The following is a 16,945-nucleotide window of genomic DNA, read 5'->3' on the forward strand; positions in this document are numbered from 1 at the left end:
ACAAGTTGGCCTGGTATGGCCTCTAGGATGTTCTAAAATGTAACCCTTTTTCACCTTATAAAAACCGTTTGGCGCCTTACTCGTCGCAGAGTTTTGAGGGCGGCTGATTGACTCATCTCTTGCCAGGCAAGCAGCCTTCGGCATTCTCGTAGACAATTTCGGACTTTGAATAGGCAAGTTCGGGTTTTCAGACAGACCCACGATGTCCCAGAAGTAGTTTGTACGGACACGATGTGGTTTTTCTATCCTTCCAGTCTGCAGTTATGATTAATTGTCATTGCAAATAGCCAACACCAAATATCGTGTCCGGCAATAGATAATACAGTTAAATGTTCGTGGGTTGGCATCAATCATTATTCACACAGCCAACAACAACAACAACAACATTCCAGACGTACACTACAACATAGTAATACAGCCATCCACGGCGACTCAGACGTTTAAAATGTATCACCATTAACCAGGTCCACCTGAGCAACCCCACAACAAACTAGAATCAAAATACATCAGGCTTCTGTAACAGCCACGCTTTTGCGTGGTAACATAATATATATTTCATAGCGCATTATTGGTGGGAATGCTTTCCTTTTTTCGCATATGAATTCAATAAAGGTTTAAATTCGAGCGTTTTCAGAAATCTACATATAATTTTAAGCACTAATTTCTATATACCCACAGAACCTATCCCACAAGTAAATATTCCCACTTACGTGTGCTGCAATATTCTCCTGTCCAACCATCGCAACATGTCTGACTTGTTTCTACGATTTCTCTGTGGAGGAAAAAAAAAAAGAATTTGATATTATATACAGTTTCTAGAAGAACTCTAAATTTCGACTCTAACTTGCTTAATAGAGCACGAAATACCACTCTACACAGGCTATGTTATTTGTTTCTTTAACAATGGCGTGTTTGAATCTTCAGGAAAAGAAAACCAATTGCGTCTTTTATAATGATATTGTGAACACAACATGGTGAAATGGTTAGGAGGTTTCGTTCGCATTTATGACCCTGCAGCGAGGCCTTTATGCAAGTGTCTTTTTACTTTAGCTTCGGTTCGACCCAAACCATGTGGATGGAAATTGGTTGATTGAAATTGTGGGGAAGCACGTCGGATTGATTTTTACCTGTAATTTAAAGGCCCAGAGTTTACATTCTGTCACGCTGGTGCATGTCTCTGTAGACAGTTCAGCCACTTACACAACTATACTATGGGCAAGTAGTTAGGTTCGAATCATTGAATACGCATAATCGAAACCGATAGAGATCCATTTTTATAAATTCTTAACAGATAACATAACTTTGAGTTAAGTCATTTAGCATAATGATATTTCTAAGTGGAACCCGTGGAAATTCCATGGAATGGAAAAAATTAAGAGGACCTATATAAAGAAAGAATGAATTGCATTTTTATAGCATTCATAGTTTAGCTTTCTTTAGATATTCTTGATGTTCATCTACATTCATTTCCTCACGCCTCCATCACTGTTGTCTTTTCCTTCTTTTATTATATTTTCTCGCTGTTCCTCTCTGATCCGTGCCCTATATCTGCGCATCCTTTCTTGAGCAGCTTGCAATCATGTTTCTTGTGAATTCAGAGTTTGAGCTAAAATTAACCCTTGTAAACAAATATCAATTTTTTAAGCGAGCTGATGATAAATAATTACACTTATGTGTATGCAATGGTCGCTATAAAAAAAAATTAGTTCAATAAAAAAAACAAAATTTTCACTATCAACACACCACCACTACCACCATTACCTGCTTCTCTCTCTCTCTCTATATATATATATATATCTCTCAATATAACTGCTCCTCCTGTCCATATCTATCTACCTTCCCCGTCAGCTAACTTTTTAACCACGTAATAAGTACATTATTTACATTTGACGGACACATAATATCGAGGGCTCATTCATCCTTTTGTTGTCATAAGTAGCTTGCTTACCAACCACATGGTTCCGGGTTCAGTCCCACTGCGTGGCACCTTGGGCAAGTGTCTTCTACTATAGCCTCGGGCCGACCAAAGCCTTGTGAGTGGATTTGGTAGACGGAAACTGAAAGAAGCCCATCGTATATATGTATATGTATATATATATATATATGTGTGTGTGTTTGTCTGTGTGTGTTTGTCCTACCCCCTGCCCAACATCACTTGACCGCAGTCAAATGACTGAAACAAGTAAAAGAGTAAAAGATATATATATATATATATATATATATATATATATGTTTGTGCGTGTGCTTGTCACTCCCACCATCACTTGACAACCGATGTTGGTGTGTTTACATACCCGTGACATAGCGGTTCGGCAAAATGGAACGATAGAATAAGAACTAAGCTTACAAAGATTATGTTCTGGGGGCGATTTGTTCGACTAAAAGGCGCTGCCCCAGCATGGCCGCAGTCATATGATTGAAGCAAATAAAAGAATAAAGAAAAAATAGAAATTCAACTTACTTTCGATACGTACACAAATCACCAAAGCGCATGTCTAGGCTGTAGCCATTGACAAGAAGAAACGAATTGGAACTGCAGGAAGTATTTCTCGTAAGAATGTTGTGTTCAGTTACATTACAAAGTGTTGCCCTGAAAAGTAGATAAATAGAAACAATTACTGAGTAAATAAATTAACAAATACAGTTCTATATTTAAGAGATGAGAAATTATTTGCATTATTTACATTATTTACATTTGACGGATATTTATCCTCATCTCATTTGTTGTTAACATAGCGTTTCGGCTGATATACCCTCCAGCCTTCATCAGGTGTCTTGGGGAACCCAGGTTCGAAATTTCCCCAAGACACCTGATGAAGGCTGGAGGGTATATTAGCTGAAACGTTGTGTTAACAACAAACAAAATAAGGACAAATATCCGTCGAATGTAAATAATGTAAATTAACAAAGTTAACATATTAAAGATTATAATATTGGTTTATTTCTGTTTTAAGACAACGACGGGAAATCTAATAGAAAACGAAATGATGTCATTAATTTTCATTTAACAAATTATGTAATAGGAGTTGGATGCTGCGATTTGTTCCCACGCAGTATACTGATGAAATTTATTGGAGCAATTCATGAAATCAACTGCAAAAAAAGAGAAAAAAAAGCACCCCCACCATCACCACCAAAAAAGAGAAAATAGCCGCAGGAGTGACTGTGTAGTAAGTAGCTTGCTTACCAGCCACATGGTTCCGGGTTCAGTCCCACTGCGTGACACCTTGGGAAAGTGTCTTTTACTATAGCCTCGGGCTGACCAAAGCCTTGTGAGTTAATTTGGTAGACGGAAACTGAAAGAAGCCCGTCATTTGTATATATATATATGTGTGTGTGTCTGTGTGTGTGTGCGCGCGCGTGTTTGCATGTCTGTTTGCCTCCCCACCGTCGCTTGGCAACCGAGGTTGGTGTGTTTACGTCTTACAAAGAATAATTCCGGGGTCGATTTGCTCGACTAAAGGCAATGCTCCAGCATGGCCGCAGTCAAATGACTGAAACAAGTAAAAGAATAAAAGAATATCGCAAAACACTAAGATTCACTCCTTTTAACTGACGGCCGTCACTGCTCGTCCTAGTAGTAGTAGTAGTAGTAGTAGTAGTAGTAGTAGTAGTAGTAGTAGTAGTAGTAGTAGTAATAATAGTAGTAGTAGTAAAGCCGGCTGAAAGTACCAGCAACTCGGGCAGTCAACCGGGGTGCCGTGTGCCAGGGGAAGCCAAGGAAGGTATGACTCGGGGGCCAGCAACCCAAGGGCCGGCCCTGAGTAGTAGTAGTAGTAGTAATGGCGATGCTGATGAGAAGGAAGTTAACTGTTTCACATTTTGATACAATACCAGCAAATTTTCTAGGGATATGTTTAGTCGATTAGATCGACCCTAGTACTTGACTGGTACTTTATCTTATCGAGCCCGAAAGTATGGAAGGCGGAAATTGAATTCAGAACAGAAAGAGCGGGAATATAATAATCTTTTCTATTATCGGTACAAGACCCGAAATTTGGAGGAGTGGACTAGTCGATTACATTGACCTCAGAGTTTCACTTGTAATTAATTTATCGATTCCGATAGGATGAAAGGCAAAGTCGACCTCGACGAAGATGAATTACAGCAAATATTCTGCTCAATACCACAGATTTGCTTGTCAGTTGTTTGACCTTAACCAGTTGAGCATGTCCCTTGGTGGCTGACGATATGTGCATCTCTGATCATGAGCAGAAGTAGTGGGGAGCATCATAGCCATGTGTTGAGAGGAATTCTTTGGGATTTCAATAATTAACCTCTGGGAACATGGGTATTTCGTTCAACATCTTAAAATAACCCTTGATCCGAAAAAAATTCTAACTGGATCCCACCTGCAAGGTCATGCGCTGTTTATCTTTATATGAGACCACCATGTTGCTCGCGTATGGTTGTGAAGCATGTGCCTGGTGTACCCTTATCAGACGAGTAGTCATTATGGGTATATTGAGCTTCGTATATTTATACCTCAGTATAACGTTGATGGCATACACTGCTTTTTCACTCAATAATAATAATAATAATAATAATAATAATAATAATTTCCCTGATGCAATACCAAGCAATGCCTCTCATGGCTTCTGATCTTAATTGATTGGAAGTGTTATCATGTACATTGTTTTGTCTTGCTATAAGGAATGGGCTACAGCAAATATTGTGCTCAATTCCACAAATTTGCTCGTCAGTTATTTGACCTTAACCAGTTGAGCATGTCCCTTAGTGGCTGACGATATGTGCATCTCTGATTACGAACAGAAGTAGTGGGGGAGCATCATAGCCATGTGCTGAGAGGAAATCTTTGGGGTTTGGATAATTCACTTTTGGAAACATGGGTATGTCGTTCAACATCCTTAAACAACCCTTATTCGTGGAAATTTTGAAAGGGATGGACTATTCATCCTGGAGAGAATTCTAACTAGGCCCCACCTGCAAGGTCATGCGCTGTTTATCTTGATATGAGATCATCATGTCGCGCATATATGGTTGTGATGCATGTGCCTGGTGTGCCCTTATGAGACGGGTAATCATGATGGGTATATTGGGCTTCGTATATTTTATCCCAATGTCACTTTGATGGCAAGCTCTGCTCTCTCACATAATGATAATAATAATAATAATAATAATAATAATAATAATAATAATAATAATAATAACAAAAAAAAATTTAATAATAATAATAATAATAACAGATTCAAATTTTGATACAAATCCAATAATTTTGAGGGAAGGGGTAAGTCGTTTATATCGTCCCGAGTGCTCAACTGGAACTTATTTCATCAATCCTAGAAGGATGAAAGACAAGGGCGATCTTAGTTGAATTTGAACTCAGAGCGTAAAGTATCTGAGAAATTACACAAGACCCATAGGCAATTGCTTTAAGGGAAGGTTCACTCAGCATATATATATATATAAACTTAGATAAAACTTAGATTTGTTTCGACCAAAGATTAGTCCAGGCCATGTCTAATAATGTTACCACCTGATAGGATTATCTAAATCCTTTTTACAGTCAAGTTTGGTCTATGGTCCATTCAAGTAATGAGTTCTTATTGAGTGAGTTGTATCCAGGTATGGGTGGCTTGTCTGGCATTCTTTGAAGAAATCTGTCTAGACTCCGTTTAAAGCTGATAGGATCCATTTCCTCTTTCATCTGTTTCGGGACAATGTTGAACATTATATATATATATATATATATATATATATATATATATATATATATATATATATACATCTCCCTCTCTCGTTCTTCATGGAGGCTTCGGGAACAACGAAATGCATTTGCCACTTCTAAGTGATCCTGGGAACTTAAGTATCATCTCTGATTCGCTGAGAAGCTGCGCATGTTGCAGCAGAATTGTGAATCGTTAAACAATAACACCAAAATTTTCTAGTGCTGCTGTCAATGGAACTCTATATTAGTTACTTTTACGCTACCATTGCTACATAAATTTTACGGTAATTTTAAATTTCATTAAAACCTATAATAAGACAAGAGGAGACTATTCTTGGTTATTGCACAAGATTACACCCAATTAGGCAGCTGGTACAAAAGTTCCTGGTTGTTTAACTGCTGGCATCATTAGATGACTTGAACTAGCTAATATGAACATGATTTACGCATTATTCAATGGAAGTCACCTTTAATTTGGAATCGTAGTTATCACTTTATCACTGTCTCAACATCCGGACAATCAGATAATATGTGTAAAATCGTCAATAGAAATATATATTTAACTTCTTTACGCATAGTTTTTTCTTCGGCGTCAGCCTTAATAAGATGATTTGAGGAAGATTAGGAGTTGCCTACGTATATAAATCGTATCTCCGGACATCAACGACAGTGTTCAGCGATGATGTTCAGGACAAAATAAGGTCGATGTAGATTAGCACCAGAAACAACGCAGAATGAAAAAGTCGGAATAGAGCCCGTAAAGTATTCTGTCAGACGCCCTAATAATTCTAACCCCTCATCCTAAACTGGTACATTGTTTATCGACCCTGAAAGATTGAAAGGCAGTGATCTCAGCGAAATTCAAGTTCATAATACAGATAATGCCTTGCACCGTTTCTTTAAATCAGTACATATCATTATGTATGTATGCGATTATTTAGTTTTATTTCAAGATTTCTTACCAATAAAGACCCAGTTTCTAACCTAGATCCAAGGCTCCTTCATTGGAATTTCAAAAACATCCACAGGATATTTATGTATGTATGTATGTATGTATACGTGCATATTTGTATGTTTTGCTTTCTGTAGGTTTTTCATGCATATAGTTGCATATCTAGAAATGCTCATATATACTTAAATGATAGACTTCTGGAGAGTTTTACAGATTTTTACTGTTCCAGTGATGGATTGGATCAGTTTTCTAATCAGCTTTCTCCTTTATGGTTTTGAGAAGCCTAATTTCTCAAGATTGGTATTTAGGCAGTGTTTTACATATCCCAGGGCTCCAATAATTACAGGTATGAACCTGAACTTGTAATCTGGACAGAGCTGTAGATTCCTCAATAGTTCAGGGTTAGGGTTAGGGTTAGGGTTAATTGTTTCAGAATCGTTTGTTTATGTAGTCGGCACTTAATGTATATCGGCTGAATGGACGTCAGTGATTGGTTGAAATTACAGAAATACGACAACTTTAACATGGAATAACTTATGGATTTCTTTTTTTTTTAAGAAGACTAAGAGAAAAAGATGTTTTATATGACACATTCTACCAGTGTTCCAAGTTTCAAAGTTTTCGTTAATGAAAAATGTGGCCCCCGTTTTAAAAAAGATCCCCGCTACGTTCTGAGTTCAAATTCCACCGAGGTCGAATTTGCCTTTCATCCTTTCGTGGTTGATAAATTAAGTACCAGTTGCGTACTGGAGTCGTCTAATCGTCTGGACCCCTCCCCCAAAATTTCGGGCCTTGTGCCTGGAGTAGAAAAATTTACCTTTCCTCTGACGCTTACGGTTGTTTTGTAATGGAGTAATGTTCTCATGCTTCTATTAAAAGAGGCATAAGAAACAGCTGTAATTAGGCGCAGTAGTGGCTGTGTGGTAAGTAGCTTGCTTACCAACCACACGGTTCTGGGTTCAGTCCAAATGTGTGGCACCTTGGGCAAGTGTCTTCTACTATAGCCTCGGGCCGACCAAAGCCTTGTGAGTGAATTTGGTAGATGGAAACTGAAAGAAGCCTGTCGTATATATGTATGTATGTATATGTTTCTGTGTCTGTGTTTGTCCCCCCGCAACATCGCTTGACAACCGATGCTGGTGTGTTTACGTCCCCGTAAATTAGCGGTTCAGCAAAAGAGACCGATAGAATAAGTACTAGGCTTACAAAGAATAAGTCTTGGGGTCGATTTGCTCGACTAAAAGCGGTGCTCCAGCATGGCCACAGTCAAATGACTGAAACAAGTAAAAGAGTATATTATCCATCGCATGTTATTATAAATTTGATTATAATACACCAAGGGGATTCATCAAGGGTCAGACACCTTAGAATTTACCAACAACGTACTTTGAACGTAACGCGTGCTTTGGACCAGCCCCTAGGCGCTAAATACTCATGAGGTCGGTTTTCTCCGAGTCACACAACCCGAATATCTTATTTGATACTCACCAACCATAGGCCGGAACCTCAGGTTTATTGAACCCTACCTGGGGCATGGGAGACTCAGAGTATGATAACAACTGTATAATAATATATCAGAATAATATATATTCTCCGATTTGAAGCGACAATTTTTAAATACAAACAAATGGCCGAAAAATGATGAGCTAACCCTAGCCAGAATCGAACCCACAAATCAATGTTTAAACGGCTCCTTGCGCATCTGATTGGGCCAAACGCTCCCTTATCAATTTCAGCCATAATAATATATTATTATACAGTTATTATTATACTATGAGTCTTCCATAGTAGCTTTCTCTCCATAACTTACAAAGCCTTTCTGGCTTATTTGCGAATGTTATATGTAGTATTAGACAGTTTAAGCATATCTATATTCCGAATTTGTGTAAATGTGTATAGAATCAATTGAATAAAGTTACATGGTCTGATTTTCACTCCAGCTAGCAATATATAGAAAACCAAGCTAGCCGGGCGAGAAGCTTAGCGGTATTTCGTCTGTCTTTACGACTTTGCCTTTCATCATTTCGGGGTCGATAAATTAAGTACGTTGCGTACTGGGATCGATCAAATTGACTGGAACCCTCTCCCAACATTTTGTGCCTTGTGTCTAGAGTAGAAAAGAATATTACGGGCGGCGAGCTGGCAGAAACGTTAGCACGCCGGGCGAAATGCTTAGCGGTATTTCGTCTGTTTTTACGTTTTGAGTTCATATTCCGCCAAGGTCAACTTTGCCTTTCATCGTTGCGGGGTCGATAAATTAAGTACCAGTTGCACACTGGGATCGATCTAATTGACTGGCTCCTCCCCCAAAATTTCTGGCCTTGTGCCTAGAGAAGAAAATAATATCTCAGGGTGTTCGGCAGCGAGTTGCCAGAGTCGTTAGCACGTTGGGCGAAACGTTTAACGGTATTTCGTCTGTCTTTACGTTTTGAGTTCAAATTCCGCCGAGGCCGACTTTCCCTTTCATCATTTCGGTGTCGATAAATTAAGTACCTGTTGCGTACTGGTGTCGATTTAATCGACTGGACCCTCTCCCCCAAAATTTCGGGCCTTGTGCCTAGAGTAGAAAAGAATATCTCAGTGTGTTCGATTCTAGCTTTGTTTTAGCAAAATTCTTAGTTTTTGTCAACACGTAAAATTAGAGTTAAGAATCATCTGAAATTTGGTTTTCGGTAAGACGGTCTGCATGGTCGCTGTTGGAAATTCTAGCCACATATCCTACAAATCACATTCTAGTAATGAGATATTCGCCTGTGAAGCTCTTCGATATACTAAAAAGACGCAGAGGGCATAGCTGAAACGCCTTCGGTCATAGAGCTGCTGATAAGGTTTCACATAATGCTAAGTAACGATAAAACTGACAAAGGGATCCTCTTCACATTTACCCGATTTGCTAGAAGTGCTAGCCAAATCTTCAAATCATCCTCGACTCTCTCTTCAAAAGGACACATTGAATGATACAGTCCTAGGTGTACCGAGTCTGAGAAAAGATGGGACGTTCTATGTTTGATCAGGCGTAGCGATAGAGTTATACCAGCTCTTGTTGTTATGGTCTTTGTTGTTTCTCTTGTTGCTGAATCCCAGAACAGCTTTCACTGAAACGTCTTACGATTATAACGTTTTTTTCTCGGGCAGTTTTTCTTGTAATACTTTTATCCGATGTGTCTTTTTTTTGAAACAGTAGGGCATGATGAAAGGGAGAATTACTTGCTATTTCCAGTAGGTTTAGCGAACACAAAGAGTCTCTTTGTTGCTTATCAGAACCATTTGGGGAACCGGTTAGAAATATCAGTCAAATTTCCTTCAAATCACACTATATTGTCTTAAAAATAAATACATAAAAGGCAGAGAAAAATACCAGACTGTATACTCCCAGATACACTATGGCTGAAAAAGAAAAGATGAACTAACGTGGGATCCGAGGTGAACGTTGATTTGCTGGATACAATAGTCAAATTTCCCTTATATTGAATAAAGAAATGACATATTCAATAATTTATCTCTAGTCGCAACCTTAAAAAAAAAAAAGGATGATCGAGCTGGAATGGTCTCGATCCTAGGTCTGCTCAATCAGGTTTAACACGGGAATAAATAAAAACAGCAACAGACTATATGCCACTTACAGAAGAAATAGTTTTAGTCTTTGATAAGTCAACCTTAAAGAAATTTGAATTACTAACTAATTAATTGGCAGGGCTTATAGAAACGGCATCAGTTCCTCTAATTGTATCTTTGCAACAAATTTTTCAATCAAAAATTTTAACTTAAATTATAAAAATTTGCAATTTAAAGCAAAGGAATATAATTACAAAAAAAGTGCACACACTCTCTGATGAATTCTTCATGAACAATTCCAGAAATTTATTTAGCAAATCATAACTTTATCAGCAATATTTCAAGTTTTTTTTCTCCTCTTGTTCTGTACTCGTCCAAGCTTAATTACATGGTTGAACTTAAGAATATTCTAGCAATCTGCTAAGAATATTCTAACAGTCTAATTTTAATAGAACAATTTTATAAACAATGAATTATCGGCATTCAATTAAATATTGTCTTCAAATTTTGGCACAAGGCCAGCAACTTCGAGAGACGAAGTAAGTTGATTACATCGACTTCAGTACTTCACTGGTACTTATTTTCAAAAGTAAAGTCGACCTCGGCAGAATTTGAACTCAGAATGGACGAAATGCCGTTAAGCATTTTACCCGGCGTGCTAACGATTCTCCTGGATCGCCGCCTTTGCTTTCAATTAAGCTAGAATTAAAAATGCGGACGCAAATTACTAGAGTATTCTTAAGTTCAACTATGTAATTAAGCTTGGACGAGTACAGAACAAGAAAAAAATAACCTAAAGGATTGCTGATGAAGTTAGGATTTGCTAAATAAATTTCTGAAATTGTCCATGAATAGTTCATCAAATTGTGCATGAGATAGTGTGTGCACTTTTTTTGTAGTAATATTTTTTCGCTTTAAATTGCAAATTTAAAAAATATAAGTTAATATTTTTGATTGAAAAATTTCTTTGTGTTAAGTTAAAACATTTCTGACTTTATTTTTTGTATCTGGTTTGCAAGATTCTTTGTGTGAATTCGTGTCTTGAAAAAAATTTTGTTGTGTCTACAGTCATTATGCCATTATTATCAACACAAACAAAAACAAAAATGTTTAACCAAATTAAACAAGCAATCGATTAGTTAGTTGGATATTTAACCCACTGACTACTAAAAAAGGAGTCGAATTGAACCAGTGCGTGTGTTAATAATATTGACATAATGACATTCCCTAGACAACAAAATTTCTGACATTTCTATTATATTATGTTTTAGTGGTCGATAAATTAAGTACCAGTGAAACACTGGTGTCGATGTAATCGACTAGTCCCCCCCACAAAAAATTCAGGCCTTGTGCCTATAGCAGAAAGGATTATATTACGTTTTAGTTTTTTTTCTTAACAAAACTCATTATAGAAAAATTTTAAATATGATATTGTGTTATAAAATTAAATTCATGTAGAATATGTGTAATTTACAACAATAAAATATTGTAAAAAAAAATTTAAGAAATGAAAGAATTAATTTCTTTAAAGTTTGTATTATGAGATTACAGAATACTTTTTATTTACAGTTAGAAAAAATATCTAAAAACATGAAAACTAACAGACAAATGGAGTTCAAAATGTAGAAATGACTAGCTTTTTCTTTTAAAAAATCTTAGTATTATAATACATTGTGAAATTTGTTGAAATTACTATTAATTTCAATTATAATTTGAAATATCAAATTTTTAATGTGTAAGCTTGCAAACAATTAGTGTTTCCACTGAAGTTGAAAATGAATAGCTTCTTGAATATCTTATTTTAAACTTTTATGTAGAAATTAAAAATATAAAAGGGCTTTTATCACCATTTATTTTTTAAAATTTTTACTTCAGCAGTCATATTCTAAGTCTTTTTCTTCTTGTCCAGTATTTTTCCAGGCTTAACTACATGCTTGTAAAAAAGTGAAAAATCCTTCCCCGTATGGCAGGTTTCTGTGGTGGAAATATTCCCCACCTAGATGGGACGTCGGTCCGTCAAAGTGTTACTCATTTTTACCGGCTGAGTGGAGCAACATGAAATAAAGAGTTTTGCTGAGGAACTCAACGCGTCGCCCGGCACAGGAATCGAAACCACACTCTTATGATCAGGAGTCCAACACCCTTACCACTAAGCCACGCATCCCTACATAGTTACAAGTTTGAACTTGAGAATATTCTTGCATTCTGCGCCCGCATTTTGTTTTTATTCTAGTCCACTTTTTTTCCAGGCAACGATTCTATTATAATAATTAATTATATTTACCTTTATGTTTTTCATTCTAATAATACTAAAACTAAGACAGGAATGTTTTAGCTTAATACAAAGAAAGTTTAAAGTAAAAAAGTGACTAAAAGTTGACTTTAAGAATATATTCACCCATGGCAGTGTGTGAAGGATATATTTTTATGACCAAACATCAAATTGCCATGTGGATTGGTATTTTACAAAAATAAGGGAAATATCGAACGCAAGCGAGTTGTGAAAAGAGATAAGAAGATCGGCTAAATAGTCTTGGAAGACAGGAAAAAACTGTTAGTCAACAAACTACTACGAAGATCTAAACCCAATACCTCCCGAGTTACAGCTAAGCACTCTGCACCGTTAAGCTAAGCGATCCTTCACGTTGGCTGTGTTCTTTCATAACGCTAAATGTCTTTCAAGTGACAAAATTATTTTGATTTAATAAAATGATCATCTTTTTTATATTAATTAAAGCTACATAACGTTTCTTGTAGGTAATATTTATTGATGAGGTTTCCACCGTAACATTTATCTCATAGAGGTGTTTCATTTGAACATAACGGTTGCATACTTTTCTTCAATATTAGTTGAGATATTTTGATCCAAAGTCGATTTTGAGGGTTACTTATTTTTTCCGTCACTTAAGGCCACACAACTTTTTTCTTAGCGAATACTTTTTAATGCAATTTTCACCAAAAGATTCTTCTCGAGGAACACATTCTCTTAAGTTCAACTAATCTGTATTTTTCTTTTTAAATAACTGATATATTTTAATTCAGAGTCAATTTTCCGCCTTACTCTCACATTTTTGACCTCGCATATTTTGAGCTAACTTTTTCTCTAATAAACCAAATTTCAATTAGTTTATCTCAAAATGTAGCTTAGAATTAGCTCAATATTGCTAAAAAAAATCCCATTCTATTTGGTTGCGAACTGACTCAGTGATGAAGCTCACGAATAACTAAAATATGACCTTAAGAATAAATTCAACCACTACCTTGGGTCAATGATATTGGCTTCAAATTTCGGCATAAAGGCAGCAATTTCAGGAGAGGGGCTAAATCGATTACATTGACCCAGTAATCAACTGGTACTTATTTTATCGACCCCAAAACGATGAAAGGCTACGTCGACTTTAGTGGAATTTGAACTCAGAACGTGAAGACAGGCGAAATGCCGCTAAGCATTTTTCCTGGTGTACTAACAGGTCTGCTGCCTCTCCACCTTTGCTTTTAATTAAATATTGGTTTCAATTTTTGGTACAAAGCCAGCAATTTTCGGGGAAGGGTTAAGTCGATTATAAGTACCAGTGTTCAACTGGTACTTATTTTATGGAGCACTAAAGGATGAAAGGCATAGTCGACCTCGTCGAAATTTGCCTTCAATTAAATATTAATGTTTAAAATAGTTCATTAGTTAATTGTAAAGACATCCAAATATGAGAGATAATTTATCGAGAGATAATTTATTTAAAGCTTAGATCTCTTAACAATAACTCTTCATTTGCAAAAAAAAAAAAAGTTACAAAATATAGCAAACAAAATCTTGTCATTTCTGGACGACTTTATCATGAAATAACAGAAAACATTTCAGCTTTGTACACTTGTTGACAGTCTAAAAGGCACACTTATAAGTGATCCCTACAGTGGAGTACTGCTTAGCTATATGGGACTATTCTACTGCTATATACAAACATTCTATACAATTTCACACTCAATATGGAATAATTCTGTTAAAAATGACAATAAAAATTACAATATTTTTGCTTTAATTATTTATGAGTTAGCAATAATGAACAGGTCTTTACGATATAGCGTTCCATTCATTGTCAATTTATTCATTAATTTATTATTATTATTCATTTATTTCCTAAAAAACATGTTACTTACTATGTCATATGCTATTAATATTTTAATGTTGAATGGAATTATTCTTATATTGAATGTGAAATGGTATAAATTGCATCACGAGAAATATCCTCTGGGGCAGCAAGGGAGTATCTGAGGGAGTATAGTAGCTGCTAGAAATGGCAGCCTAATCACAGACGTTCTGTTTTAAGATAGAAAGGATATGTGGACTATATTACAAAAAAATTTGATTATGGGGGTAATTGTCCAAAAGTGGGGATAAGCAAACTTGAAATGCTTTCGAATAAAGCCTGCTTGTTTGAGGTTGACTTGGATTTCAACAGCAGAAACATTAATGTTGTCGCATCCTGCAAAACCTCGTATTAGGAACATCACTAAATCATTTCCTTTCAGAGATTTGGTTATCAGGAACTCTTTCGTCATTCTCATTTTCCTTGTCAGTATCAATTTATAAAAGTTCCACAAAAATTAACCGCCTCGCCATCATCAATCTAGAGATGTTGCAAAGGTTAATAAACTTGTAGCACCAATGAAACTAAATAACGGAAAAATGAGAATTACAGCACTATTTCCCGAGTTTGAAACTATTGTACTGTTCTTCCAAGCCATTCTTAAGAATGTTTTCAAAAGAACTGTTTGCGTTATCTCAAGAAATATGAAAAGAATGATAAAACATTAATTTGAAGAATTAATCGCAAATGGAACATTTCTTACCGTGCGAAATATGAAGATCCCAAAATACATACTATGCCCAGCCAAAATTTGGCGAGCATTGTAGAAGCCTTATTCATTTGTTATGGAAAGCCCTTTTTCTTTTCCAATTCAACTTTACAGAAGATATAGTTGTGATGTAGCCTTGCAGTAGTACTGACTTGGGCAACAATGTCTCAGTTTCGGGTGTATATATATATATACCTTCTTAACGCCTACTTAATTGATTTCAACAGATGTAGCATATTTGTTTTCAAAATCATTAAACATTGTTAATCGACCGGAAACAATCTTTTATCTGAGCCCGTGTTATCTTTACACTTCAAGCAACACTTACTAAAATATATTTTTCATATCCTTTAACACAATAATTTTTCCTTCCGAAACTTAGAAATAAAGTTAAATATTAAAAGAAACAAAAGACGTGTAATTATTATGTTTCTTGAAATGTTGGAATTTCGTTAACAATTCTCGTATTAAATATGTACTTTATTATACAAAGAATTAATGACTATTGCTGTAAGAGTGTTAGAGCATTGAATTAACTATTGAATAAAACAACAGCTGGATTTTCAACTAAACAAATACTGTTAAATCGCAAATGTTTGTCTGGTTTCAATATTGATGGCATAATCGATAAAACAAAATGTTTGGTAAAAGTAAAGTTTAAAAAAATATGAAAGAAGTGGTACCAGTAAAATCGAAAACAAATAAGAATAATCGATATAAACATTGATTTTTAATAGAAAGCATACCAGAAAACTGTGATGTAAATAAAATAACTTGGCAATCAATGAACTGCTTTAAAAATATCTACATACGAGGGTTATATTAAAAGTAATGCAGAGGCGGGGGTTAATTTTTTTTTGTACTAATTGCTCACATAGCTCTACACCAGTTGTTCCCAACCATTTCACTACCACGGGCATATGGCGTAGTGGTTAAGAGCGCGGGATACTAACTCCAAGATTCCGAGTTCGATTCCAGAATACCTGAATGATAATAATAATGACAATGAAAAACACCTTAGGAATGAGAACCCAGGTTCGAAATTTTACCAGGACACCCGAAGAAAGCTGGAGAGTATATCAACCGAAACGTTGTGTCAACAACAAACAAGATGAGGACAAGTATCCGTCAAATGTAAATAATGTACATAATTCTTCAGCTCTCAAATATAGAACTGTATTACCTTTTATTTAAATAAATTTTCCCACGGACGCCACGATATTGAAAAGTCTATCCCTTGACACGTTCACAGACCCTCAGTACTACCTCTGCGGACCATCAGGGGTCTGCGAACCACAGGTTGGGAGCCATTACGCAAAATGTACTATTCAAATTAAAGTGCGCACCTCTTCATAGCCACCGCTTTTACTGCGCCTGTGTTATCGTTGTTCCCGAAAAGTGTCCATCATTGGATCGAATAGGTGGAAGACGGGTCTGAGCTGTTCGGTCGATGGATGAAGACTGACTCACCTAATTTGTCGATTGCCTAATTTAGTGCCGAATTTGTGTGTGATCATGCATTGTCACGGTAAATATAAATAGTTTTCAGATTCTTGTTCAGCCTCTCCCTCCCAATGGTTTCTCTAAGCTTTTATAGTGTCTCGTTGCAAATTGTACAGCCACATTTAAGAAAATCAAGGAAAATGACACCTTTGTCACCCCCCACAAATAGCTACAGTGACTTTCTGTGTCGATCATTAGCTCTTGAATTTCTTAGGCCTTGGAGAAGAAGTATGGCGCCGTTCCATGGACAGAGCTTTCGTTTTCGGATCATAATTATACGCTCACATTTCCTATGCTATCACCAGACAAGAAAAAATATGCATATCCATTGGTTTGAAATGTTTTCAGCAGATTAAAACAAATTTACACCTTTCTTTCCATCTAATCGAGTGTTA

The 16,945-nt window shown here is 36.2% G+C and overlaps 1 protein-coding gene across 1 annotated transcript in view; it reads right to left on the minus strand.

The window, feature by feature from the left end:
* Window positions 1–15,211, minus strand: part of LOC106867733 (SCO-spondin) — a 114,250-nt gene extending 99,039 nt beyond the window's left edge. The window contains exons 1-3 of the mRNA XM_089340674.1: window positions 15,042–15,211; window positions 2,462–2,590; window positions 711–772 (exon numbers count right to left, since the gene is read on the minus strand). Coding sequence (XP_089196800.1) covers window positions 711–772; window positions 2,462–2,590; window positions 15,042–15,118 — 268 coding nt within the window. The 5' untranslated portion in view covers window positions 15,119–15,211. The remainder of the gene's footprint in view (window positions 1–710; window positions 773–2,461; window positions 2,591–15,041) is intronic.
* Window positions 15,212–16,945: the final 1,734 nt, after the last annotated feature.

The sequence above is a fragment of the Octopus bimaculoides genome, chromosome 2 (assembly GCF_046866305.1).
Source record: "Octopus bimaculoides isolate indiv1 chromosome 2, ASM4686630v1, whole genome shotgun sequence".
In the NCBI taxonomy this organism is placed as follows: domain Eukaryota; kingdom Metazoa; phylum Mollusca; class Cephalopoda; order Octopoda; family Octopodidae; genus Octopus; species Octopus bimaculoides.